General features: G+C 48.9%; 3 protein-coding genes and 1 long non-coding RNA gene across 7 annotated transcripts; 2 read left to right on the forward strand and 2 right to left on the reverse strand.

Moving 5' to 3' along the window:
- The first annotated feature begins 385 nt into the window (after positions 1-385).
- Positions 386-10,162, forward strand: arhgef3 (Rho guanine nucleotide exchange factor 3). Of its 3 annotated transcripts, XM_088388985.1 has the most exons (14): positions 386-686; positions 1,944-2,001; positions 2,717-2,924; positions 3,751-3,813; positions 6,851-6,958; positions 7,023-7,334; positions 7,591-7,653; positions 7,720-7,816; positions 7,897-7,973; positions 8,169-8,426; positions 8,545-8,715; positions 8,786-8,975; positions 9,090-9,335; positions 9,451-10,162. In XM_088388985.1, the coding sequence occupies exons 3-14, from the start codon at positions 2,892-2,894 to the stop codon at positions 9,609-9,611; spliced, it is 1,779 nt and encodes a 592-aa protein (XP_088245111.1). In that variant the 5' UTR covers positions 386-686; positions 1,944-2,001; positions 2,717-2,891; the 3' UTR covers positions 9,612-10,162. The 3 variants fall into 3 exon arrangements, with proteins under 3 accessions (XP_088245111.1, XP_088245110.1, XP_088245112.1); XM_088388984.1 differs by lacking the exon at positions 2,717-2,924; XM_088388986.1 differs by lacking the exons at positions 386-686; positions 1,944-2,001; positions 2,717-2,924; positions 3,751-3,813 and adding an exon at positions 5,896-6,297.
- Positions 428-1,827, reverse strand: LOC148391243 (uncharacterized). Its single transcript, XR_015861205.1, has 2 exons — positions 1,165-1,827; positions 428-725 (listed from the first exon to the last, which is right to left on the reverse strand). It is a non-coding gene; the product is annotated as an uncharacterized LOC148391243 (long non-coding RNA).
- A 244-nt stretch (positions 10,163-10,406) lies between the features above and the next one.
- tasora (transcription activation suppressor a) lies at positions 10,407-20,899 on the forward strand. Its single transcript, XM_088388980.1, has 28 exons — positions 10,407-10,895; positions 11,470-11,615; positions 11,889-11,981; positions 12,084-12,156; positions 12,345-12,436; positions 12,512-12,643; positions 12,714-12,844; positions 12,924-12,955; positions 13,030-13,135; positions 13,213-13,319; positions 13,406-13,509; positions 13,825-13,897; positions 14,002-14,076; positions 14,147-14,325; positions 14,436-14,675; positions 14,987-15,173; positions 15,269-15,397; positions 15,724-15,881; positions 15,957-16,098; positions 16,304-16,672; positions 16,764-17,701; positions 17,826-17,948; positions 18,400-18,559; positions 18,633-18,741; positions 18,875-19,050; positions 19,205-19,345; positions 19,522-19,924; positions 20,093-20,899. The coding sequence occupies exons 1-28, from the start codon at positions 10,619-10,621 to the stop codon at positions 20,388-20,390; spliced, it is 5,193 nt and encodes a 1,730-aa protein (XP_088245106.1). The 5' UTR covers positions 10,407-10,618; the 3' UTR covers positions 20,391-20,899.
- A 275-nt stretch (positions 20,900-21,174) lies between these two features.
- Positions 21,175-26,379, reverse strand: ccdc66 (coiled-coil domain containing 66). 2 transcript variants are annotated; one of them, XM_088388983.1, is made up of 21 exons: positions 26,182-26,379; positions 25,971-26,029; positions 25,873-25,895; positions 25,294-25,536; positions 25,011-25,230; positions 24,824-24,911; positions 24,636-24,730; positions 24,391-24,452; positions 24,096-24,179; positions 23,885-24,019; positions 23,360-23,583; positions 23,134-23,218; positions 22,906-23,070; positions 22,746-22,818; positions 22,562-22,615; positions 22,338-22,494; positions 22,115-22,262; positions 21,962-21,996; positions 21,765-21,880; positions 21,576-21,697; positions 21,175-21,500 (listed from the first exon to the last, which is right to left on the reverse strand). In XM_088388983.1, exons 1-21 carry the CDS (start codon positions 26,190-26,192, stop codon positions 21,420-21,422), a joined length of 2,280 nt encoding a protein of 759 aa, XP_088245109.1. In that variant the 5' UTR covers positions 26,193-26,379; the 3' UTR covers positions 21,175-21,419. The 2 variants fall into 2 exon arrangements, with proteins under 2 accessions (XP_088245109.1, XP_088245108.1); XM_088388982.1 differs by having other exon boundaries at positions 24,824-24,914.
- Between the last annotated feature and the right edge of the window lie 124 nt (positions 26,380-26,503).

The following is a 26,503-nucleotide window of genomic DNA, read 5'->3' on the forward strand; positions in this document are numbered from 1 at the left end:
GGCGGAACTTGAACTGAATCTCAAATGCCCGAGAGGGGAGTGAAGCATGCCGAGCTTGTCTTTCTTTGATTTGCTTTGAGATGAGGAGACGTTAGAGCGTCATTGCGACTTTGAGCAAGTAAGGTCCGCCTTCACAATCAAAGCCAAATTTTGCTAGTTTATTTTAAATATGTATTTTAATTCAGTTTTTTTCCCTCTTCTATTTAATTTTTTTCCCCCACGAATTATTTTCACTAGTTTTTTTCCTCACACGATCAAAACAACAGAAAATAAAACAGGATTTAATGATTCTTGGTCCAATGTAGATTTTTTTTTTTTTGAAGTTGCAGCTCTTATTTTGTGAAGAGTAAAAATGTGTATGGGAAGTGTCTCCCCCAGAATTCCTCTAGCCTGACGTGAGTCATTCAGCTTCTTGACAGTTGACTCATTTTTCTTTCTTCTTGTTCTTCTTCCAGCGTGGCGGACTTTTGGACCCAAACTTTGACATCCAGCTGCCATCGAAGGCTTTTCTTCTATTTTGACGTTTTCTGAGCGCAACGTGGAACTTGTGGAAATTGTTGGGCTGCAGTTGTTTTTGTTTTGTATGTGTGGAGGGGCGGCTGGCGGTTTTGGCAGGCAAGTGAGCGAGGAGGGGCCCAAGTGAGGCGTCCCATGCAGGCAGGTGGTGGATGGCAGCCCCCCGCAAGGTGAGCAAATGCTCAAGCATGTTTCCAATCAAGTTCACCCTGTCATCAAAAAAGAAACAAAGGCATGAATGGCATTCTTCACGTCATCATAATCATCATAACAATCGAATTCAAATCGTAATGGAACACATAGTTTGAATGTGGTGGAATTAATTTGCTAACAACAAAAAACTCTTCAAAGTTTTTTTAAATAGTTTTTGTTGTTGTGGTTCTGTATACTATTTTGTTCTTTTTGTAATTTTTAAATGAATCGAACAAAATCAGACTCAAGTCCATTCAAGCTGAGATGTACGCAAGGAGACCCACCATCGTTTCATTTGCCGAACCAAACAGTCAAATGTAAAATGAGAACACCGGCAAGGAGCTGCTGTAAGCCACGACTCAAAACCGGACGCTCACGTGCAGACAACTAACTCCACTCACTAGGCCCCGCCCCTCAAAGGCACACATCAACACATGATCCTTGCACAGTACGTACAGTATTAGGAGCTTTCTTGTTGAGAGCTTGAAATTTGGACAATTTGAATACGACCCCGTGAGGGTCATGGATTTCCTTTTCCATGACTAAGTTTTATCAATTTGTTATATTTTTGTGATCTTTTGGTCTTGTTTTTAATTCTACTTTTCAGGTTATCTTAGCTCAGCATAGTTATCTTAGCAGGCCGGCTAGGCGGCCATTTCACGGGTTGGCACTTGACGGTTACGTTGCGATTCAAATACAAACAACAAGCGGTGACAATGGCAAAGAGCGCTGAAGACGCCTCACAGAATTCGAGCCGCGTGCAAGGTGAGGCTGACGCCCATCTCTGCAGGAATGCCGTCTATCCACTCAACGACGCAAAAGAAATATGTGTTTGTTCAGACAATCGTCAAATGGCAGGTCTGCTCCACCACTGCTGCCCTGCTATGTGCTCTGACTAATGGACTGGTTGCCAGCCATTGTCAGGTCCCTTATGATCAAACGGTGGCCTATCAATTTTTTGGCACATGTGAATGAACGCGTGATTGGTCGCCATGTGGACCAACAATGGTGAGGGAGGGAATGAGGACTAATTCTGAAAAATGGATGGTTAACAAATATGTGACGTCATAACTTGATGCACTTCCCATGGCAGACCACCAGATGGCAATGCAGTTAAAGCTGACTCATCCCAAGCTATTGTCAACTGGGGGATATATAAAGTTTTTTGCTAAACAAATCGAATAAACAGATGGCTAATAAGATATCATTCATATTTTATCTTTGTCTCTCTTCAGGCCGCAAAAGAAAATGTCTTCTTTTGCTTTCTTCTCAGATGAGCGCTACTTCAGAGGGGTACGTGAGAACACACATATACACACACACGCACACACACATGCGTATACACGGTATACCAAGTACCTTTTGCCCCTCGATTGTGCCCACTGGTGTAAGTTTACTGTAAAGTGATCAAAAACATCATTATGGCCTCTTTCATTTCCTTCTATTGTTTTTTTTTTTTTAGATCCAGAGTTAATATTAACTCATTAATTAATGAGCTCCAGGTCAGCCCAATTGTACAATAGCAGCACGTGTACTTGTGATTTCCCCCTCATGAGCAGCCTTTTGTTCTCAGGAATGAAAAAATCTCAATGAACTGCACGGCTGATGTATTAAAATGATCCGAACAGTCATACAAGGTAGAAAAGTTGTTTTTACGTAAAAAAATACATTGATGTTGTAGGACACTTTTTTTTTTTTTTGCATAATACTGGAGTTGTGAGTTTTTAAAAAGCTAAACGCTGTCATCCTCGCAATACTCACTGAGCTGAAGTCTCCCGTGATTGGCTGACATCAGGCGTGAGTTGAAATCGACTTTTGGGCCGTTTGTGACTTGAGGGTAAATGTCATGTCAGCGGGGTCAACCTGGCTTGGACATGAAGGTATTTCCTTAATGGCCTTGTTGTTGTCCTTGCGCTGGGCTCTCCGCGGCTCCCGGACCTCCTAATTTTAGACTATTTTTCCTCCGCGCCGCCGTCACTTCCTGTTTGCCCGACGGGAACCGGCTCAGTGGTCGCGCACAATGCTGGAGGGTTCCTGTTCTTTGGTCAGCGCCTGACAAGAAGGCCGCTGCATATCCTCAGTTGAGGGAGAAGAGAAGACAAGAAGGAGAGGGAAGCGTAGTGTGGCCGCATCCGATGTGACCGCATCTGAATTGGAAATCGAGTGTCAGTTGCGAGGCGCCGATGATGGGCTGCTGTCTGTTCCTTTACTATCGGGTGAGTCACAAATTTCAAAAGAACTGAACCATTTGGACTTGTCACCAGGGTTGCTATGGTTACCTGGAGAGAGTAACTGATGACTTGTTTTTTGAGTCCCTTGTGTTTTTCGGGTAATCCTGATTACCGATTCAAATCATCGGAATCTTCAGTGTATTTAACCAACCGGTTCAAGCAAATTATCTGAGTGCCGTGTTTCCCGGGAGCCCGCTAACTCAAGTCAGTGAAAGGATTTTATGCGATCACACGAAAATCAGCATTTGAACTACAAAAAAAAAAATGAGTGCCTGGTTTTACCTTTGTTGAGCGAAGAACACGTTAGTTAGTCCAACTTGTGAATCTTATTTTTTTTAACTTCTTAATTGATCTACCAGAAGCCAAGACGTGCGTCAAAGGTAACCTGTCAGCTTACATAATGTTCAAAACAACAAAGACCTCACACACACAAAACTTCCTGACTTTGTTTTGATTCCAACATGGCTCCTCTGTTTGTGTCCTTTCCTTATATCCTCTCCTGATGTCTTCCCACATGTTGCTGTGTTTTTCTTTGTGTTTTGTTGCCATGGCGACCTGCAGGAAAAGGCATCAGCCATTTCCCGATAGTTCAGAGCTTCCAAGGTATCCAAGGATGGTGTAGTGCACTGGTGTCAAAGTCAAGGCCCGCAAAACCAAATTAAGAGTGTCAACTCAATATTAAAATGCCCAAACTCTAAATTGTCTTTCCTCTTAATAACAGTGAGATATTGCGATGATCTTTTGTTAAACAGTTTTAGATTAAATCAATTGATTGTACTGTAAAGTGATTTAATCTTTTTGTCTATTGCAGAAGAAGAGGAAGCAGGCCAGCAGAGATGCCGACTCGCTCAGCCTCTGCACTCTGGACATTAATGTAAGTTCTGCTCTTTACCATACTTGGGTTCCTTGCTCTGTGCTAGCATCATGCTAACAACTTGAATGGGGGGGGGTTGGCGGTGGTCTCAGGTGGGTCAGTCCCTGTGTCCCCGTATGTGGCGTGTCGAGCACATGTGAGTATTTTTGGAGTTTTAGTGCAGCCGCCAGTTCCTTCCTGGGCGTTTACCACTTTGTTGAAAGCTGCACAGGATGCATGCTCCCCTGCCCACCACCACCTCACTCCTCTTCACTCATAAACACAAGGACAAGATTGTTCTCATTGTCGTTCCTTTGAAAAATATATTTATTGTAAATATATTTATTGTAAATATATTTTTCAATAAATATATTTATTGTAAATATATTTTTCAATAAATATATTTATTGTAAATATATTTTTCAATACATTCTCATTGAATAAATAATTGGCTTGACTAAAAGTTATCACGTTAGTAAGGTACCAGCTCAGTGGCCTGAGAGGAGAGTGTCCGCCCTGTGACTGGGAGGTCGTGGGTTCAAACCCCGGCCGAGTCATACCAGTGACTATAACAATGGTACCCATTTCTTCCCTGCTTGGCACTCAGTGTAAGGGGTTGAATGGGGCCCCCCCCCCCCTGCTGCTCTTATCAGCTCAGTGGCCTAGTGGTAGAGTGTCCGCCCGGAGACTGGAAGGTTGTGGTTTCAAACCCTGGCCGGGTCATACCAAAGACTATAAAAATGGGACCCATTGCCTCCCTGCTTGGCACTCAGCATTAAGGGTTGGAATTGGGCCCCCCCCCTGCTGCTCTTATCAGCTCAGTGGCCTAGTGGTAGAGTGTCCGCCCTGAGACTGGAAGGTTGTGGGTTCAAACCCTGGCCGGGTCATACCAAAGACTATTAAAATGGGACCCATTGCCTCCCTGCTTGGTACTCAGCATTAAGGGTTGGAATTGGGCCCCCCCCCTGCTGCTCTTATCAGCTCAGTGACCTAGTGGTAGAGTGTCCGCCCTGAGACTGGAAGGTTGTGGGTTCAAACCCTGGCCGGGTCATACCCAAGACTATAAAAATGGGACCCATTGCCTCACTGCTTGGCACTCAGCATTAAGGGTTGGAATTGGGGGGTTAGATCACCAAATGATTCCCGGGCGCGGCACCGCTGCTGCCCACTGCTCCCTTCGGGGATGGGTTAAATGCAGAGACAAATTTCACCGCACCCAGTTGTGTGTGTGACAATCATTGGGACTTTAACTTTAACAAATGGACACATTGGTGTGATCTTTTGATTGTGTTCAATAATTAGTCACTACTTAATTAGAATTAGTACATTTGAAAAATGACAGTCAATTCTTGTTTTTATTACTGTATTAAAACATTTTTTTCCATTGGCTTTTTTTAAGGAATGTTGACTGTCAATTATTTTACCTTTTTCAACAATTTGATAATTGATTTCATTAACTTACTCGATGTGTTTTACGTTTATACTTTATTCCTGTACCTGATTAAAAATATCCTGAATTACTACTTCCCATCCAGCCAGCCATTTTTTTTTTTTTTTAACATTGACCTCATCTCGGACTGTCCTGGCTCATCCATGGGAGCACTTTCCCAAGTTTTCCAGGGCAGCTTTCAAAAGTGACACGTGAGCTGCACAGCCATGGTCATCTAAATTCATTATTGATGTGTTTTTAATGAACATGTTGCCGGGCGGGGTCACATGCTCCATGAGCAATTATTGGCTTGCATGCAAACAATTGTGAGCCACTTCTTCATGGAGCCCTTCTACTGGCTCTCACAAGGCCTCCTTTCATTTTATAGACTTGGGTCATGTAATTGACATGGGCCATTGTTGTTGGTTAAATACAACCAAAAAAAGTCTCAATGGCGGGTGAGTCAACGTGGTGGCCATTTTGAGATGAGGCCACATGGCAACGTTGGAAGGTCACTGATTCGGTGACTCGGGGGCAAGTCATTGAGATCGCTCAAAATGGGACACAATGGCCTCGCTTGTGTTCCTCATATCACTCATGCACACAATTAAATACGTGCAAATGATTTTGATCGGATTTTTTTCTCTCAACTTTTCACAAGGGAAAAATCCTTTTACGATGGAAAGTAGGACACTTTTCCTCCGAATTCTGAGAGAAAGTAAGGAAAAGGTGGGATTGAAGGAAGGAAGTAAGGGAGGCAGTGAAAGAGTGACGAGGTGTTGAATCACAGAGAACAAAAAACCGATAAGGCAGCAGAAAGCTTGGATCGCACACAAAGTGAGAGAGAGAGAAGCTTCGGGTGGGATGGGAGTGAGCGCTCGTGATCCAGATGTTCCTGTGACAAGCGGCAGAAGACTCGAGCTGTTGCCGTTCTCTTGGATTCGTGATCATTGTCGTGTTTGGTTTTGTGGGAGGGCATCATGGTTGCCGGGCAGAAGCGTTTGGGTCTACTGCTACACAGCTTGAATTTGACGTCGTCTGTGGAGATCAGCAAGCACAAGAGCAAGCAAGTGCCGGTACAGTAGGACACGCTTAAAAAGAAGTGCTTCCTTTTGGAGTATTTTTTTATTTTATTTTTTGTCTTGACACCAGTTGACTTTCTTCTTCTGTGGATTCCCGATGATTATTGCATCCATGCACCTAACGTTCCATTTTATTCGCAAACACGGTCCAAAGCGTTGTCGGCCAAGGTTGCCGTGACCCTGAGCGTGACCCTGCTGGTTGGTTGATTACGCCTGGCGATGCTGGATGAAATGCTCAATGTTACTGTCACACTCGATTGCCTTGTAAATAAAACATTGGAGCGGGCTTTGAGGTCATTAGCATACCATGAGCGTGTTAGCTTTCCCATTAGCGCAAATAACACTTGATAAAGACACTTGGATTAATCGCAGAGCATTTTTGTCAACTGTCATGAGTGCCAAAAGATCTAAGATGAAACCACGTAAAACTTCTCACAAGTAGAAAGTGATCACGTACTATAGAAGGAACAGACGTTTGCAGTGATACTGCCATCTAGTGGCGTTTGTACGTATTGCCGTATATTATGTAGTCTCTGTTGTTTTGCAGGAGCCGAGTGCCAAGCGCAGCAAAGCGTTGGTCTCCGGGGTGACGTCCCTAGCCAGCCTGCTGCCTATCAAGACGGCGCCGCTCAAAAGGTTCGGCCAGACGCTGCAGGTGAGCCTCCAAGAACGAGAACATTATTTCGAGTTTTTCTTCTGACAAACGCGCACTCCCACAGCGTTCCATCAGCTTCCGAACAGAGCGAGCGCTTCCGCCGCCGCCGCCACCTCTTCCTCCTCCTCGGGCTCCTGCCACCTCCTTCTCCTCCTCCTCTTCCTCCTCCTCCATGAAGACCCGGGTGACCTCAGCAGCCAAGTCCAACTCCTGCTCTTCCACAACTTCCTCTTCCTCTGGCTCCACACTATCCAGGGTTGCCACGGGGACCGGCTCGGCCTCCAAGCGTCGTGACAGCAAACTCTGGAGCGAGACATTCGATGTCCACTTGGGGGCGACGCAAACGCTCAGCCCCAAAGACATCAAGCGACAGGAGGTCACTTTTCATATCGTACTAAACCTTTACACTTAAGCAGCCAATGTTTTTGTGTGTGCCAAAATTGGAAGCATTAGAGAAAATCTCTATTTATTTTTGTACTCTGTGATCTTTCAGATTTTGAAATATGAATCTGAAATATTTGTGTCCTTTTTTGCACAAGTCATCCAGCCAATCAGAAAATGTAGAAATAATTATTTTAAAATGAATATAAAACAATTTCTGTTGTACTAATGACAAATTGTTTACATTGCAGGCCATTTTTGAGCTGGCTCAGGGCGAGCAAGATCTGGTGGATGATCTCAAATTGGCAAAAAAGGTAAACAAACCACTTTTCAATTCTTTCTACAGATACAACCAGTCCCAATCATAATGCGTTTTGCAGGCTTACCACGACCCCATGCTGACGCTGTCCATCATGACCGAGCAAGAACTGAACCAGATCTTCAGTACTCTGGACTCACTGATCCCTCTTCATGAAGGTAGTGCACGCGCTGGATGTCCCGTTCCAGTCGACGTACCGACACCCAAGTGCTGAGCCAGCATTTTTGTCCGTCCTCAGACCTGCTGAGTCGCCTCTGCCAAGCCAGGAACCCAGACGGGTCCACCGAACATGTCGGACAGATCCTGACCGAGTGGGTGAGGGAAATGTTGACTTTTTGGGTTTGAAACCATTTTAAAGGAGTAGAAACGAGTAACAAGTGGGTCATGAACGGAGCTGACTGACAATTTTCTGGTTTGTGGGATGGAGAGCAAAAACACGGCATAAATGTTGTCATGTATCAAAAGTGTCGTCGTCAGCAAATGATTCCGCTGATATGTGTGCGTGCGCAGCTGCCATGTCTGTCATCGTACACGGCATACTGCAGCAACCAGGTCTGGGCCAAGGCTTTGCTGGACCAGAAGAAGCAGAACCTGCGGGTACAGGACTTCCTGCAGCGCTGCCAGCAGTCGCCCTTCAGCAGGAAGTTGGACCTGTGGAACTTCCTGGACATCCCGCGCAGCCGGTTGGTCAAGTACCCGCTGCTTCTGCGCGAGATCCTCAAGCACACGCCTGACCATCACCCGGACCGGCCGCATCTGGACCAGGCGGTGAGGGAAAAGCCCGACTTGATACAAATGGAGAAGAACTGACTGTTTTTATTCAATAGCTCGATAAGAAAATACTGATTTTAGTTTTGTAATCATTTTCCCTTCAACATCCTCACAGATGCTGCTGGTCCAAGGCTTGGTGGGCGACATCAACAGGCACACAGGCGAGTCTGAGTGTCAGTTCTACAAGGACCGGCTGCTCTACACCGAGTTGGGCCACAGGGACGCCCTCATTCAACGCTCCAGGACGCTCAGCTGCCACGGCGAGCTCAAGAACAACAGAGGACTGGTCAGCGAAACCTGCGACAGCTCCACCACCAATGCTGAGGCACCGTTTGACTTTTTCCTTCCATGCGTAGAAGCTCCACGTGTTCCTGTTCCAAGACGTGCTGGTCATCACCCGTGCTGTGGCGCTCAACGAGCAGCCCGTCAGCTACCAGCTGTGCCGGCGACCCATCCCCATCCGCCAGCTGGACCTGGAGGACCTGGAGGACGGCGAGATGAGAGTGGGCGGCTCCATCCGGGGAGCTTTCAGCAACAACGAGCGCAGTCAGTAGCGACACCACGCTAAAAGTCTCAAAGCTGGCGACGGCCTCAGACTTTCATCGTTACGTGGCGGGTCCGACGCTCCGCGTAAGCACCTCATGTTTTGTGTCCCGGCAGCAAAGAACTTCTTCCGCGTGTCCTACCGGGTTTCGGGTGGAGCACTACAGAGTCACTGCTTCCAGGCCAGCGACGCTTTCAACAAGCAGCAGTGGCTCAACTGCATCCGCCAGGCCAAGGAGGCGGCACAGGCCCAAACGGCACGCCAAGACGCCTCGTGTTCAGCAGATGAAGTTACGGCGGAGCTGGAATCAGAGGAGGGGATGGACCCGGAGACGGAGGACAATAAAAGGCTGCACGAGGAAGGTGAGAACAAGACGGCAGGAATAAGTCATAAATCATCCTGTGATTCATCGTCATAGAGGTCATCACGAAGCTGTTGCCTCCCTTCTCCACTCAACCGACAATCCCTGTCGGGCAGGAAAAGCAGACACAGGAAGTGAGGCGGCTCCGGGCATGGAGACGGGACAGGTCGAGCTGAGGGTCAAAATGGAGAACGACATTGGTGAGAGCCACAATGGTGATGCTGAGGAGGAAATGGAGGAGGCGCTCAACAATGACGAGGAGTACGTACGATGCTGATGTTTGCAAGTCAAGTTTATTTATATAGCTCTAAATCACAAACAAGTCTCAAAGGGCTTCACATATACCAAAAAAATCGACAATTATTCTCAAACATCCCCTGAGGGCAAGGAAAAACTATTAAAAAAAACGATCAGGGAAAAAATGAGAAACCTTGACCTTGGGAGGATCCCCCTTCCAGGATGACCAGGCTGCAATGGATGCAGAGAGGGCACATAGAATACATAATATAAAAAAATCAAAGAAAAAGTGGATGTTCAATTCAAAGTGAAGCGCTGCAGGAGGTGCCCTCAATTGTCCTGGTCTTCGAGGGGGGTAATCCGCTGCAGTTCCCTCATCCTGATTTGCACTTCACCAACTACCAGGAAGGTCTGGTTACCATGGTAACCAGGGACAACAATACCAAAGAGACTTTAAACCAGACCCACTGACTGTAGTCACCTTAAAAGTGTGGAAACGCTGCCATTTTGACCCCACCCCCTTATTGTGTATTGGTGGAATTGCTGTAATATTAACATGGATGTCGGAATAAAGCCATCTGTCATGTGTCACTTGACTCCATCAACTTCATAAAATCCATTTATTTTGGAAGCTTTTCATCCTAATGAGGGCACAATATTCCCATCAGAGGTATCCGAATAGGTCATAATTTCTATTTAATGGGTTCATGTCATATAAGGTCAAAGTTCATCCATCTGTGGTTATGTACCGGTATTCCGCGGCAAGGGGAACAAAATCTCACGGGGGAACCAAATCGAGCGCAACACCGGGAAAACTAAGCTGCCAATGATGTCGCTGCAAGACACGTCCAACAGATGGCAGCACACTATGACTCCGCACTCAATTTGCGGCTAAGTCTCAGCGAAGAAGTACTCGGCGAAAACATGGAGTCGGTTGTGTTTACGACGATGCCACTGCCACCCTGACGCGGATCCCTGCGAGAAGAAACGAACGACGACGGCGTCTCTGTGCAGCTTGCGAAGAGGGCCAGGATCGGGTCGGAGGCGATGGAATTCGGTGTAGCCCGACGGGTGCCGTACCCGCCGCCGAGGAGGGTGTCCTCGGACTACCGCGGGGCTAGTGTTAGCGCGCAAGATGGCGAGTGCGCGAGTGCGCTCGTCCCGACCCACGGAAAGCCCCTTCCCAGCGGAGTTGAGGCTCCTCCAGGCGCCAGTGCTGGCCCTGGAGCACAGTCGTCCGTCCGGCGGTCGTCACTGGTTGTCCACCAGAGGCACATGCCGAAGGAGCCCGACAAATTCCAAATCCCCAAGAAGGAGAAGAAAGGTGGGTCAGGTAGCGGACCGAGACCGAGCAGTTCTCATTTTTGTTCATATTAAAGCGTTTTAAAAACAAAACACGTCTCAGTGAGGAGATGCTAGCCAGATAGCTTTGGAGTTTTAACGATTTAATGACTTTCATGTTTTGTAATTGGGGACAACTTTGATCTCGTCCAGGCGTTCTCAAACCTTTTTCTTCAGACTTTAAGACGCAGTGAATGTTTCTAAAAGGTCACAAACAGTTCCTAACAGTTTTGAGCATAGTGTGCGACCAGAAAACGGTTGACAACTATCAAAACTGTTGGCGACATTAGAGGGGACATTTTTGTTTTGGTTCTACTTTGGCTTGGCCATGGGGGTTATGAGAGGTTCATTAAACACCCAAGTGTGTATTAAAATGAAGTCTTAAGGACTAAATTGCAATTCACCAATGAAAATAATGTGCTCACTAAAGCAAAACGAGTATGGCGCTGTCTTTCAAAAAGATGACTGTATGTTCTCACTAAGAATTAGCATCCATCACTGCCTTCTCTTGAGAGGTGCCATGAAAATGGAAGCCATTATTAATGTCATTTTTGCAGCTCTGTTGAAGCATATCTCCAGTGAGTCACGGGAATACGAGGGCGTGAAGAGCATCCTGACGGCAGGCCACGTGGACACGGCCTCGGCAGCCTGCTTCACCTACAGCGGCATGCGACTGGTCCACAGCGAGCAGCTGGAGAAGGAGGTGCGAGCGAGCATTCTTTTCTACACCGTGCTCACCTCCTTGATGGATTAAGATAAAAAAATATATATCTGAAGAAGTTACTTATTAACATAGTACTTTTTTTAATCTCAGGAAAGTATAAATGTGAAAGGTTGGTGTGTGGGAGCTGACAGGATGTCTACTTTGTGTTTGTTTTAATCTCAGGAAATAATTTTTTTCATCTCACACGTAGAAATGTGAGAAATTGGTGTGTGGGAGCTGACAGGATGTTTTCTTTGTGTGTGTTCGTGTCAGTTTGTAGAGAAGAGGAGGGAGATGAAGGCGGAGGGCCGGACAGATAAGGAGCTGGAAGAGAGTTATTGTTTCCTCTTGACTGACGAGGCCAAGGTAAGCGTTTTAAATAATGTTGCAATATGTACAGTCACAAGTTGTCTTCTTATGCATTATTTTCATTTGTGTGCGTGTGCTGATGCTTTTGTGTTTGTGTAGGTTCCATGGCTGTGCGAGAAAGGCCTGATTGTGGGTCAAAACTGGCAGTCGGGCCTGGGAGACCCCAATAAAGGTACGAGGCAAACATCAAATTTAACTCCACAATCTTGGTCTGTGCTCATCTCTCTTTCTGTCTTTTGGCCATCTGTCATTGTTTTACTCTTGGATGCACATGGATGCACACACACGCTCGCTCTGTCTCTCCCTGTCTGTGTGTGTGTGTGTATATGTATGTATATATCCTCTTCTCTTTCTCTGCAGGGGTCTATTTGTGCAGGTATTCCGATTTAATTCAGGTTCATCCGTTCCACCACGGAGCCTCGGGTCAGATCATCGTCTTCAAAGTGATGAAGGTGAGTCGTCGCGCGGTTCAGCCGGCGGGCGTTTTGGGTGTCGTTGCTGAACGTTGGGTGCCTGTGCGCTTTCAGGGCAAAGTGAAGAGCATCTACGAGAACATCAAAAACGTGCTGGACCCCACGCCACGCTTCGACAGCCACCTGTCCAAGAACGTCAGCAAGGTCACGTCAGTCGGCTCCTACCGCGCCTTCGAGTACACCCAAGTGAGCAAATACGGAGGCTCACTTCTTCACCATGTCTTACGTGTCCACTCACGCCGTTTGAAATTCCCAGCATTACTTTTACGAGTACGACTTTGACGAGCTGAAAAAGCGCCCCCGCCAGGTGTGCCCGTACGCTGTGGTCTCCTTCCACTACAAAGGCAAAGACTCACCGCTTCCCAGCATGCCTTTGGCCCCTGTCAGGTAAAGGCACGCCGGCCAGATGTTCACCTTGACCTACATTTTGACACATTTCAAACCCGGTGCTGTTTTTGTGGCACAGGACAAACAGCTGGCCAGGAGCGGCCAGTAAAGGTGAGCCATTGCCCTCTTTTAATTTCATGCTTGAAGGTGGTACCAAATGGCCGCGTGCCGTCTCGTCCCTCCAGAGTCGGTGCAGTTCACCGTGTGGAGTGGCGACCTGGTGCACAACGGCGAGATGGTCTTTCCCGTCTCCCTGCGCTCCTCATCGCCGGCCTTCCTCCCACACAAACTGTGAGTAGATCCTGGCAGCGACTTGATTGCGTCACACTGCCAGACACTGTCAGAGATGAGTTCTTTTGGTCGTCCAGACCCGACAGGCTAAAGTTGGGACGCTTGATGAGACTGGACGAGGTGGTCAAGCTGCTCCCGCCTGAGCTCTTCTCCTACAACCTCTATGGCAGCAGCAGCAAGGAAGGTGACGCAAACGCAGCACGCAAGCATGTTCTTTCACTTGTGCTGCAGATGATGTGATGTCATAGCCGATCGTCCATCTTTGTGTAGTCGTGATGCGGGGGCATCATTGCAGCCTGCTGGAGGTGGTGGACCGAAGTCGCTCCAGCAACAACATGAGCAGGCTGCTGCAGGAGTTGGAGGACAAGGGAGTGGTGAGTGGCCTAGTTGAAGAGACAAATAGCTGTGGATGAATTCAGAACAGCAACTTCTGCTTTTTAGCTTCAAATAATGTACTTTAGTGCTACTCCAAACAAAACACAAATACAGAAAGAATGAAAAAAAATAGACTATTTCGTAGAAATACAATTAACTAAATCCTGAATTAAATATTTGACCAAAAGATCAGAAAGATGAAATTTATACACCAAAAAAGAATGCCATAAATATTTGACAGACAAATGTGAATGTAAGAGAAAAATATTTGCCAAAAGCATCGTAAGATATTAGAAACCCGCGCGCCTGTGCAGGTTTTGGTGAGCACACTGACTGAGCGAGGCTTCCTCTTCCTGCTGTCCAGCGCTCAGATGGTCACACCCTCCGGTAAGAAGCCAGACCATCGCATTCAATGATGCCCATCATTATTTTGTTCCTATTAATTAAATTCTTGAATGATGCAACTCATCTTCCACGTGTAACGCGTTCAGAGAGAGGGGAGAGTTGGAAGCGACGTCTCCAGGCCTTGTTCGTCTTCCCTGAGAGCAGAGATGTGCACAAATCCGGTGAGGAACAAACACAACACTGCCATGCCATGCCACAAACGTAGAAGGATCATTTCTTTGCTTTGTTTAGCATCCAGCTGTGTCACCCCCTACCGCGACCTCAGCAACGGCGGAATAGCAGGACTGAAGCACTTCATCCCGGCGCTGCATCACGCCCTGGCCAAGAGCCACACCCACCCCGCCTCGGAGCTCTCCACCGGCGTGGAGCTGCAAGCGCAAGAGTACCTGGTCGGCCAGAAGGACGGCAAGGTGCTCCTTAGCCACCATGTTGACGCAGGGGCCCTCGTTTCTCCTCAAAAGTTTCAGAAAAGAATCCTAAATCCCCCCCCCCCCCCCCCCCCCCCCCCCGACACTCGCAGGTGCCAATGTACCGCATGGGCGAGTACGACCTCAAAGCCGACGAGAAGGCTGCTGCCTCTCCGGCCCCCAAACGTCACCGGCTCAGCACGGACGGCTTCATGCGCCCGTACCTTCACAATCCGGCCCGCTACCAGCTGGCGGCGACTCATGCCTCCAAGATGGTGGCGCTCCATTGCACGCACTTGGAGCTTCCGGGGCCCAGGAAGAGGCAAGAGCCAGCCGGCAGCAACACCCACAAGGTAATCAAATTTGGAATGAGATAAGTGCAAAGAAAATGCAGTTGCATCACTTCAGTCACCCTGGAGCAGATCATAATCATAAACATCAAGCTAGAGTCTAAATTGGAACACTTTGATCGGTTGCAAGCAAAGTCAGCTGTGTTCATGCCCACAACGGCGCAAACCACCCTTTGTTCAATATGCCGTCCAAATGACGTGCAGATTCAGGCCACACCTCGCGCTAAACAAAAAAAGGCCCACGTGATTTTTCTATGATTGGGAAGAAGAGCCATTGATTTGAGGGAGACATCAGTCACGGCTAATGTGTTCAGTTGCAGCAACTGATGGACTTGGTGATGACCTGCAAGAGGAACGCCGAGAACGAGGTGAAGCGAGAGGAGTTGCGAGGAGAGCCCAAATCAATGGCGGGAAAGCGAAGGATGGACCAAAGGGTGGCCGAGCGAGCGCTCAAGTACTTGAAGGCCTCACATGAGCCGTCGGAATGGGAGAAGAGTCCGGGTGAGGCTGCTTCACAGCTTTCAACTTGAATCAGAATGTTGCGTGCAGTGATATCATGTCAAACATTTTTATATTTCTCTGCATTTGCCTGGCAGCGGAGGGCAGGCAAACCGCAGCACTCCCCGGCTCGCTCGCCTTCGCCATCGAGTCGGTGGGTCTGGCGGGCGTGGCCGTGCAGGAGGACGGATCCGAGCTCGCTGGCAGACTTCGCAAACTGCTGACAGGCGAGTATTTTGTTGAAGACTGCTTAACCTTTTGTTACACTTGGCCGGATATTTTTTTTTTAAAGATTTCCAATAAAAGGACGATGAATGAGGATAAATAAGTAAATCGGCGCATGTTTTTCTCCCTCAAGATATTGAAATGAGTCATAAATCGAGCAATAAATAAAGACTTGCGAGGCTCATATATTCCACGTACTCCCTGCAAAGCAAATAAAATGCACTGTAATGAATATTTACAAATATAAAATCTGACGAACAAAAATGAAAGGGGTAAAAGTGAAAATTTAAGTCACGCTGCCACTAAAGGGACAAATGTCTTCCACCAGGTCTCAAGCATTCTGCCAGAGTTGCACCGCAAAGAACCCATAGCGGCAACGGTTGCGAGGAAGGCCGGGCCGAGTCGTCCCCGTTCGAGCGGCTGGCCGCCAAAATGGGTCTGCCCGCCAACCGTGACATCGACCTGAGGAAGCAGGACGAGCTGGAGGTAGGCCGGAGACCCTCGGCCGCAATTCTGTCTGCTCTCTTGGAGACGCTCTCGTTAAACGCCGGGCGTGTGCAGGAGCAGATGGCGGGCAGCGTGAGTAGTCTGGAGGGATTCAGTCCCGGCGGCGAGGGTTACCATCACGATCCGCGAGGAGGAATCGGCGTGGGGAAGAGACCGCACGACGAGGACATCCCGTGGAGACTCATCCCCATCACAGGTGAACGAAGGTGGCAGCTGCGCCTCTGTCATCGTCAAGCTGCATTCGTGGAATCGATCGAATCCACAGCAGCCTTGCAATATGTCATACAGCAAGGTCAACACACACACACAATAAAGCTTTTTATTTTCTCAACTAAAATTAAAAAACTACTGTGTGTTGACAGTGACCCATAAGATCTTGTCCCCATTTGTCTGATGCGCAGGTCTGCGTTCCGAGAAGAATGCGTGTAGGGAGCAGAACCCCCGCCAGGACCCTCGCCTCCATGGCGCCACGGCACCCCTGCCGGAGCAAGCGCCCTCGCCCAGCCCCATCTCATCCCCCGGGGCCAGTCCCCTTCGGAGTCCGTGGCCTGAGCCCAGCCCCGCTCCCTCGCCTGAGCCCAGCCCCCCTGCCTCGCCCGGCTGCTGCCCTTCACCTGAGCCCCCAGAAGCCCGCCGTCCCCCTTCTCCCACCGGGTTCCCGTCCATCCTGTCCTCGCCCGACCGGTGTCAGGCATTACTGCCTCGAGAGCAAAGAAGCCATGCGGACGACCAGCAGCAGCTTGCTCCCCCTGCCTCCAGGGAGTGCAAAGGTTTGGCCCTGCACTTTCTTTCTTCTTTTTGGCAAAGATTCATTGATTAAGCACCTCGCTGATTTTTATTTTTTTTTCTGTCTCACTGCAGCTGATGCGTCGAGTGAAGTCTCGAGTGACACGTTGGCACGGAACAACATAACTGCAGAACGCAACACCGACGGCAGACAAGATCAAGAGCCCTCCGCACAGGCTTCTTCAGAAGTGAAGAAGGAAGCCATGGACGTGGTCGACTTGACCATGTCTTCCGAGGAGGATGAGTGCGCCGTGCTTTTGGTCTCCTCGCCCCCCGATCTTCGAGGCATCGACGCCATCCTGGACAATCACCTGGGCCACTTCTCGACCGACTTGCATCTCCTCTTGCGGGAGGAGAGCATCAACTGCAGACTCCCCGAAACGCCGCCTTACCGTCTGCCCGAGGCGCCGAGCGGCGCCCCGCCGCTGGTAAGGCCCTTTTCCCAGTACGTGTCGCCGTACCACCTGTGTCCACCGGTCCAGGGCTATGTCAGCTCGCTGCAGGAGGGCTTCAGCAGCATGATGCGGGACTACCGTGACCACCTAGCAAGCCACGAGCCCGAGTCTGCGCTCGCCAGCACCGTCGGTGCCTTCGTGTCCAGCATCAGGGCCGGAACGGACGAAGATGGAACGGAACAAACCGAGGCAGCGAGAGAAAATGAAGCAGGGCGACCAACGCTGCCCGGTGGACAGCTTTCGGACCCTCCGCCTCACGCTGCCCCTCGACCCCCCTCGGTTGACTCGCACACGAACCACCAAGCATCCCCCGCTCATTCCACGCAATCCAACTGCGTCTCCACGTCTTCGGAACTGCCGATGTCCGGCGTGGAACCTGGATGCCCGGATGCCCTCTTCCTCCCGCCGGCAGAAGCGCTGAGCAGCGTCATCCGGCAGCTGAGGCCCGAGGTGCTCAGCAACCTGTGTGACATCATTAAGGATGTTCAGAGGAGCTCTGTGATGCAGTTCTACGTGCACGCCGTCCAGCTGGACGACCAGCTGGTCGGGGACGTCAAGGTAATGATGGTGGCGTCATGCACAGACAGGGTTCTTTTTTTTTTCTCTCTCTCTCTCTCTCTCTCTCCTCAACATCAGAGAAATGTTACAATTGCACTTTGACTCATGTCTTCCCGTGTTGTAGGAGTACCTCACGCAGCAGGGGTACACGGAGCAAGATCCCGTTTCCTTCTTGAAACAAGAAGTCTCCGATGGCAAACTTCTGGTCGTCATCAAGAAGGAAGACATAGCCGAGCACCTTCACGAGGTGACGACATTGGTGCATTCACATGTTGATGCCGTGATTAGGTCAGAAAAGCGGCATGAGGAAAATCCAACGGTGGGAGCGTTATCGGTTTTGGGGCAAGTCAAACTTTTTAGGCTTGCTTCTTGAGATGTTTTTTTGGCTCTAATTATGATTGACGTACCTGCCAAAGTTCTTGATATCTGGAACTGGCCTGAAAGTTGCAGAAAATTTGAAGAGCCACCAAAATAAGATAAGTTATTCCTTCATTTGTCCCACAGTTGTTTTTGATAAACCTTGGTCATGTCTGGAATGACCTTAAAATGGCTGCCACAGAGCAAGATGGCAGCCTTACTGTTTCTTTTTTTTTTTTTTTTTTTTTTAATTCTTGAGGCTTTTTTGTGGGTCTGCCCATGACGGCAGGTGTTTCCTGTTTGAAATTGCCCCCAACATTTGCAGGCATTATCCTTTTCAGATTCCGGGACTGGTTTCGCTCAAGCAGCACCAGTCGGTGGTCTTCTTAGGCATCGACACAGTGGAGGACCTCAGGACGAACGCGTGCGAGGAGCTGTTAGCGAGCGGCGGCTGCGTCCTGTCCGAAGACTTCGTCCTCAATCCCGACATGGTCACTTCCGGTAGGATGTGTCAGCAGGGGGAGGACGGCGTCTGCTCGCGGTGACTTGGCTGATGGCCTCCCTCTCATTGCAGATCAACTGGAGGCCCTATTGGCGCTCCTGTGGCAACGCAACTCGACGGAAAATGTTTGGAGGTGGAAGATTCACAGCAGACCCCTCAAGAAACTTCAAGAACAGGCCAGGTACAAATTTGCCCACAGCTGCCTTGGTGGAACGTTCTCTCGGCGGACCCCTTCTGCTGGTCCGGCTAACCAGCCGACGTGAAAAAACGTGAGGCGGCATGACGAGGTGCTTTTGTGTGCCGTGGACGGGCAGGTTCCGGAACGACGCCGCCGCTCTGCTGGGTGTGGTCATGGAGCACCACCAGCGGAAGATCGTGGAGTTCCTGCCGCAGCATCACTGCGACGATAAACAGTCGCCGCCCAACCTCCACTGTCTCATCCAACATCAAGCCCGTCACACCTGCTTCAGACACACCATCTTCCTCAAAGGTAGCTTCCCATTCTAGTTGTACACGCACATCCAAAAGGTCTAGGTACGATCATCTGTGATGCTCATTTTATTATCTCCCAAACTTAGGCAGTACTGTCTTTATATTTATGGAGGAGTTCATCATCTATCTTTTTTCTTTTTTTGTCTGTTCAGTGCATAGTTTGGACTTTATGCAGTTCTCCAAGAGTGGCATCATCGCAGCCGGCATGGATGAGATGTTGCACAGTTTCGACGCGCTACTCGGCCAACACAACAACAAGCCGACTGTCGCCGAGGACCCGCAGGCGGACAACGGTCCGTTCGCCTCGCTCTTTGATTTACTTTAAATATGACCCATTTGCCCTCAGCATTAGGGCAGACAAAGACATTTTTTCTAGTTCAAATCACCAACTGAATTATTTTTGTCTAAATCATTTTATTCATTAGAACATTTTTACCTACAATGTGACTCTTTCGTATTTCCGTACTAGGTATAGCCAGGAAGTTGAGTCTCGACGACGACACGAACGGCGGCGGCACGGAGCAGCAGGCCCGCCACCCTGACCCGAGCCTCACCGACGCCTCGGAGCAGGAAATTTTGGAAGCTTCGCTGGCGGAAAGTGAGACCCATCACTCGGAAAAAGACCTTGAAATGCTGCACATGGCCATCTCGCAGCTGCGAGCGGAGATGCACCAGAAACCGGGTTCTGACGCCGAGAGCGGAGCCTCGCCGGCGCGGCCGGCAGTGCCACCGGCCAATGAGAAGACGGCTGCAGATTCCACTGATGACAGAAGAGAGGACGCGGCGGCGGCGGGGTCTTCAAGTTCCAAAGAAGCAGATGACCGAGTCACCTCCAGCACAACTGCTTGTCCTGTGGAGGGCGACGCTATTGAGTGAGTCAAAGGAGCCCTTTCTAACCTGCTAAAAATGACCAATTACTTGTCTCATGTCACCTGGGCCTTCTTAAGGCTGTTTTGTGGGTCTACATGACTCGCAAAGTCAAGCTGACTTCTCAAAACATCACTCCTCTAGTTTTGATGGCCTTCTCGTTCCTCCTGTAGACGCAGAGTGTCTGATCCAAACTGGTCACGAAAGCAGGACAGGGATTTTCGCCCTCGCCAGACTTCGTCCCGTGCCCCTTCCACTTTCAGCCAACAACAGCAAAGGTGGAGGGGTGCCAACCACTACCAGAACCACCATTACCAAAACTACCAGAACCAACATCAGCCGCATCCCCAACACTCCAATTTATGTTCAGACCCGTACAGGTACCCCACGTGGGGCTTTCCGGGACAACAAGGGGCGTACGGCGGGTATTGGGACTGTCAGCGAGGAGGAGGGGGCTTCAATGGCATGTAAGACCCCTGAAGCAGGGCTGGCCAAACCTGGTCATCGAGGTCTGCTGTCATGCATGGTTTCGAGGTTTCCAAATGATCACGCTCGTTATCAGGGGACCAAAGTTGGACATCCCTGCCCTCAACTAAACTACTTTCTTCTCATCGCCCCAGAACTTGTGACAATTAACAAACCAGGCAGGTGTGTTGACCTGTTCTGGCTGCAGGGAGCGCTGCGAAAACAAGACACTCAGGTGCTCAAGTGGATCCTAAAGCTGTTCTTTGAACGGAAAAATCACTGGTAGACTTTGTTCTAAGACTGTTGTCGTCTTTGGTGTTAGCACGTTGCTAACGCAGAGGCGAATGTATCTTCACTCCAAAACAAACGTTAGCATACAATGGACCGTCATGAGGACTGTTTTGATCCCAAGAAAAGTTTTGTTGAAAATTGCTTTTAACTTAAGTTGTTTTTTTTTACTACTGTTTTAACTTTTTTTACACATTAAAACCTCAGTAAAAAAGAAAAAGGTTAAATTTGACATTTTGCTTTGATTTGGCGATTTGTTGAGATTTTGTCCAATAGGTAGAAAATTGGACACTTCTCAGAAACATCTCAAGGCATGTCCGAAAACACACAGAAAGGCCGTCACTTTGGGCATTTTCACGGTTCTCTCAAATTGTTTGAAACCTGACATCCTGAAGCCGCTTTCACTTGGCAACATGACATGGTAGACATCCATGTTTGCTGACTTGCCACAAACAGTGAAAATTGACAACTTGCCATAAAATAAGTATACAAGCTCAAAAAGTTTGCTTCTAAACTTTTATTTACAAATCTAATAAATTAATCTGAAAATCCAATTTAAAACAATGTGAGACAGAGCAGTGCCCTTTTCACTCTCATCTTGCAAAACTGCCATTTATTGACGTTCGGCCTTTTACGCAGAACCCAGCTAACTGCATTGTTGCCTCATCAGTGGTGGGCGACTCTGAAACACGTCGGTTGCTGTTGGAACGTAGGAGGAAAAATATGATCCCGAGGTAAGCTGCTCGTCTAACATTTGGAGGGAGACAACAGCTCGTTGCCATGACGTCGAACCTCACTCTCCATCTCCTTCTGCTTCTGAAGCAAACCCTATGTTCACACACGCAAAACACTTGTGAAGTTGTGTTGACTCACTTCAGTGCTGTGTGTGTGTGCGAGACACACCTGTCGTAGTTGCGTCAGGCCTCTGAGGATTTCCTGCTGTCTCTGTTTTCCACGCAGGACAAGAAGATCTCCGGGGGAGGAAGAGCACGAGGAGGCGTCAGGAGGAGGTGCCCAGCTTGGCGCTGCTCAAGACAAGTAATTATTGCCGTTAATACGCAACAATAACTGTGTGTGCATGTGTGTGTGTACCTGTGTGAGGAGGGGGCGCGGCAGACGTCTCAGTGGAGTCCAAGTGGATGACATCATCGGTGCGGACGTATGGGATGAACTGCAAGGAAGGTTGCGTGATGGGAGGAGAGCGCCCTCTGGAGGACAACAACATTCCGACAACCAGATTCACTCGGGTAAGTCGTCCGGCGTGTTGACGTCAAGTGCGTCGGTTTCACCTTATAGCGGAAACGCTCGTACGATCAGCATCCACCTGCAAGCAAAGACCAAAAGGAGGACGTCAGTTGTAGTACAGTTATTGTCGTCGGCCGGCTTTGCTTTTTTTATCAGTTGGCTTGTCATCGTTATGACATCATCACAGTGGCGCTCACCTTGTGGCTCGGGGGCCGACTTGCTGGGAGGCAGTTCCTGTGCTGCAAACTGAGGATCTCCTCCTGCCTCTTGAGTCGACTCTCCCGCCTGCTCCTTTGCAGTGTGGCCGGGTAACGCTCCGATGCGGGAACGAAGCGTCGACTCGGCCTGGATGGACAGAAGGAGACAAAAAAAAAAACTCGGTGGGTTGCGGTGGAATGAGCCGAGTTGCACTTTTTCTACCTGTGTGTGTTCCACTCTGGCCTCCTCGTCTCTTTCCTCGTCTCGTAGGCCCCGCCTCCTTTTCCTCCTCCGGACACGCCGGCGTTTTCCTTTCCTGCTCTGTCCTGGCGGCTGCGAGGTGGGCGGCACTCTGCTCTGACGGGCGGAGGGGCAACTTCTACACGCACATACGTGATTGGGTAGGCACGCATACACGCTACTAATCATTGAATGTCATCTTTTACCCGTCTGCACGGCCGTGTCTCTCTTGTCCTCCACACTAGTGGCCGCATGTAACACTGCACAACACACATTGGCGCCAGTATTATATTTGAATAAAAAAAATTTTTAAACAAATGAGCAAACAAAGTCCACGTCACACTTGTCAAACAGCAGATTTTGATTGACAGCTGTGTGTCAGTGACTCACTGCGCACATCCGTTGGCTCCTTCACTTTTCCAGCATCACCATCGTTATCTTGCATCTTTGCTTGCTTTTTCTCCTACACACACACGCGCACACACACGTTACTGACGTTCCTCCGGTTCTGAAAGAAATCGAATCCATCAGTGCGGTTGTTCTTGCCGACCTTGCGTTTCTCTTGATGCTTGAGGTCCTCCTGCTGGTACCTCCTGTACAGCAGGTCCCTGTCCAGTGCGATTCTCCTCTCCTCCTCTTCCTCCTCCTTTTTCCTCCTGGCCTCTTCTTCCTGCTTCTGCCGCCGGCGCTCCTCCACCTGAGTTTGGATGTCTCTCTGGATGAAGCGCAAGGATGATGAGCTGAGCAAACAGATCCGGTGCGGGAAGCGGATGCTTACCTGCTGCTCCAGCTGCTTGAGCCTCCTCCTCTCGCGCTCCTCCATCTGGACGGGGTCCAGCAGGGCCGTCATGCTCCGAAGATAGCTACAAAATGTGTTTTTTAGCGTTCACATTCATCAGGTGTGTGCTTTCAATGCGGAGATCTGTTTTGACTTTGATGAGCTTGGTTAATTGGGGAGCTTTTTGTCCAAGTAATTAAATTAATCTAATCGTATAGAAAAGTACCTGCTCTTGGCGGGGTAGTCACTGCTTCCGGCGTCCACGCTGGCTCGGCCTGCGCTCTCTGCTCCGCAGCTGCTGGAGGCGTCCCACATCAGGGACAGGCTGGACGACGCCTCCCGGTCGCCAGAGGGGGCCAAGGTTGGGGCCACGGGTGGGGCGAAGGTCACTGCAGGAGGTTTGCGCTGCAATGAGTCAAAGTGTGCCGCCCACAGCTCGTGGTTTTCTCTCTACACAGTTGGTAGACGGACAAAAACAAACAGGCACAACTTATCTTCAGTCAGTGATTCTTTGCAGAGGATAAAGAATAGATTCCCGTGTTCAGTTGCCCATCTACTGGTGTTCCCGCACTGGGTTCAAATATCCATTGCTTACAAAGTTGCGACTACCTCAACACCCACGCTATGGTATTTTGAACTGCGCGCTAGCATTAAGCTAGCAGTCTTCTGGAAGGCTTGCAGCGTATGGTTTGCTTAACAGCTAAATGTTTTTGTTTCGAGTAAGCCTTACGGTGGTGTTTTTGTGTCACACCTGATTGAGAAGCATTTTCTCTCGCTTCCTCCGCTGACTGATCTCGTCCCTCTGTTTGTCCAGACCCTCCAGCCAGAGCCTCCTCTGCTCCTCTCTCCTCTCCCACACCAAAGCCTCCTCCATCGGAGTCACCGCCTAAACACATCCATGTTTTTAATTCACAAGACAAAAAACTCGACAAGACGGGGTGATTTTTTTGTTTTTGTTTTACCCCGAGTCTAAGGCTTGACCTGATGGCTGCCGGCTGCTCTCTGTGGCAACCCTCCAGCTGAACTGAACTTCCCGCTTCCTCTGCCTACAGGAAAAACAATCAAGCTTGCAATATCTGATGAGGATCTGAAGATGGTATCGTCCTGATGTTAGATAACACCCGATTTTGTGGAAGATTGTTGACACACGTAGTTTTGCACACTTGTATGAACCAGGGATGAGAACGGCAAAAACCACTGAAAAGTAGCCAGGGTCTGGGAGCCGCATGGCCCGTCTCATTCCCATGTTCAGCCTACCTGGAGCCTGAGTGAGGTTGAACGTTGTTGTTGCTGCTGCTGCTTCAGGGCAACTTGCTCGTCTACAACACACACAACAAAGTGTTTGTGCGTTTACGTTGTGTTGTTTGTGTGCAGAAGCTGGACTGCTTGTGCAGTGTGTTAGCTGTGCAGTCAACACACTCATGGTGACATGCGATACTTTGACAGGCACACTAGAGTTGGAATGTCATAAGCATATGGTGATAAAAAAAAAAAAAAAGTACTCAGTTGTTGCCTCCACTGAGCCTTCTTGGCTTCCACTGATGCTCTGTTGTTAGTGTCGCACTGCTCCAGCCAGCCAAACAGAACTCCGTGAGACCTCCAACATTGTTATCATCATTATTAGCAATATTAATAGTATTTCTTTTTTTTTTTAATTGTGTTCCGCTTAACATTATGAGGATCAAATTACCTGTTGTCGTTAGGTGGTGACTTTCCACTTGTGGTTTCACCACATCCTACTCTGTCGTCGTCCATCTTTCGCCCTCCCACTTGGTCCTCTACTGTGTGACGTAGTGAAAGGGAATGAAACAAGTCACAAAATGGCTCCCCAAAGTGTTGGTGTGTCTTTTTTGGGGGCTCAATATGTCATCACTCACCATGCTGACTGGACACTCTGTGCTCCTCGTAGCTGGAGGTCTGGACATCACTGAGACTGTGTTGCACCTGCTCCCCGCTCAAACGTGCCGCTACCTCTTTCGGCCCGTTCTCATCGAGCGAGTCCTTTAGTTTCAACTTGGACGTCTCAGCCCATCTTTCAGTCTGTGCGGCTATTCCTTTGGCTGAGGTAGAGCAGCTTTTCCGAAACTCAGACGTCACCTCCAACACAACAGATTTGTATCACTTGTTGCGAGGCAGAACATTTAAAAGTTAGGACCTCACCTTGGGTGCAGTTTCCACTTTGGTGGCCGCTGCACGATGCTCTCGTGTTTTGGAGGCCATCTGAGTGCCTCGCATTTTGTCCGCTGCCCCGCCGGACTTAAAGGAGGTTTCGCTCCCTGCCGCCTGTGCCTTGGCACCTCTGGGAGCCTTCGGGTGCTGCACGGCCGGGCGCCGCCGCACATTTTCCGCACGGGGCGGCTGCCTGCTGTTCAGGATGTAGGTTTGGTGAGGCGTGAAGGAATTCTGCAGAAAACAGGTCACACGTTTGGTGTTGCCTTTCAAGCACCGTCAAAGAATGAGAAGCTTCAGTGGTTGGCTTATTTTTACACTTGTTTAACGATTTAATCAATCCGCGTTCCATCGTTGGTGTTTCAAAATCTGCATAGCAATGCAAGTGAGACAACACCCCCTACTGCCTGAGTTGTATAATTATGTATTTATAATACATAGGTAACTTTGTTTCTTTTTATTCAAACACTACAGAAGGGAAAAAATTGATGACCGCTGTTCAGCTGTCCTGGCTGTTCACTACAAAACTATTAGAGCGAAAACAGATCAACTGCTAGGAGGGTTTCAGACCTTGAAAAGATTCCTCTCGACGCCTGTGGTGGACAAAAGAAAAAGTGTTATTTACAAACAAAGTGCACACATGGGGATGGAGGGAGGGTCATGCTTACCGTGGTTGACCATAATCAACTTGGGTTTTCCATTTTGAAGTTCAAAGAGCAGTCCGTCTCTGTTGTCAAAAATACATTCATATCACTAAATATTCTATTTTCTTCCGAAGTTGGAAAATGTATATTTATGCAGCGGTACTAGTGAATGTGCGCATTCCACTGCGACATGCATTTAAAAAGCTAGCATTAGCTAATCTCAAAATAGACTTACCCGAGATACATGGCAAGTTGGAAACACGCGATAATCACCACGAAAGTTAATTGAGGACGAACAGTATTGGTGCCGTTTTCCGTTTACATGCACTCATAATAGTTTTATAAAAGATGTTTGTTTTCGTCTTCAAGATGGTTTTTTTCCCCGTGCTTCCTGGTTGCTGGGCGGTTGCTGACAACGACCAGAAGCGTCCCTGCCAATTGGCTGATTTACATTTCAACTACAAATAAACAGCCAATCACACGTTTTTGCGTCCGCAGGCTCAGCCGTTAATGCGGTGTTGTGTTTAAATGAACTCGGAATTTTCTCATATCCGTCG

This window comes from Syngnathus floridae, chromosome 11 (assembly GCF_059516105.1).
Source record: "Syngnathus floridae isolate MCC-2025c chromosome 11, RoL_Sflo_1.0, whole genome shotgun sequence".
Taxonomy (NCBI): Eukaryota; Metazoa; Chordata; class Actinopteri; order Syngnathiformes; family Syngnathidae; genus Syngnathus; species Syngnathus floridae.

Excerpts from the sequence above, each read along its gene's own strand:
- arhgef3 (XM_088388984.1), top strand. The coding sequence starts at position 652 with ATGCAGGCAGGTGGTGGATGGCAGCCCCCCGCAAG. Across the intron at positions 7,654-7,719 it reads ATCTCAAATTGGCAAAAAAG|GCTTACCACGACCCCATGCT; the intron begins GTAAACAAACCA and ends TGCGTTTTGCAG. Across the intron at positions 8,716-8,785 it reads TCAAGAACAACAGAGGACTG|AAGCTCCACGTGTTCCTGTT; the intron begins GTCAGCGAAACC and ends TTCCATGCGTAG.
- tasora (XM_088388980.1), top strand. The coding sequence starts at position 10,619 with ATGGAATTCGGTGTAGCCCGACGGGTGCCGTACCCGCCGCCGAGGAGG. Across the intron at positions 12,956-13,029 it reads GCCAGGAGCGGCCAGTAAAG|AGTCGGTGCAGTTCACCGTG; the intron begins GTGAGCCATTGC and ends TCGTCCCTCCAG. Across the intron at positions 14,077-14,146 it reads CAGAGATGTGCACAAATCCG|CATCCAGCTGTGTCACCCCC; the intron begins GTGAGGAACAAA and ends TGCTTTGTTTAG.
- ccdc66 (XM_088388982.1), bottom strand. Across the intron at positions 25,896-25,970 it reads GTTGATTATGGTCAACCACG|GCGTCGAGAGGAATCTTTTC; the intron begins GTAAGCATGACC and ends TGTCCACCACAG. Across the intron at positions 21,501-21,575 it reads GCCTGACGCAACTACGACAG|GGTTTGCTTCAGAAGCAGAA; the intron begins GTGTGTCTCGCA and ends GTGTGAACATAG.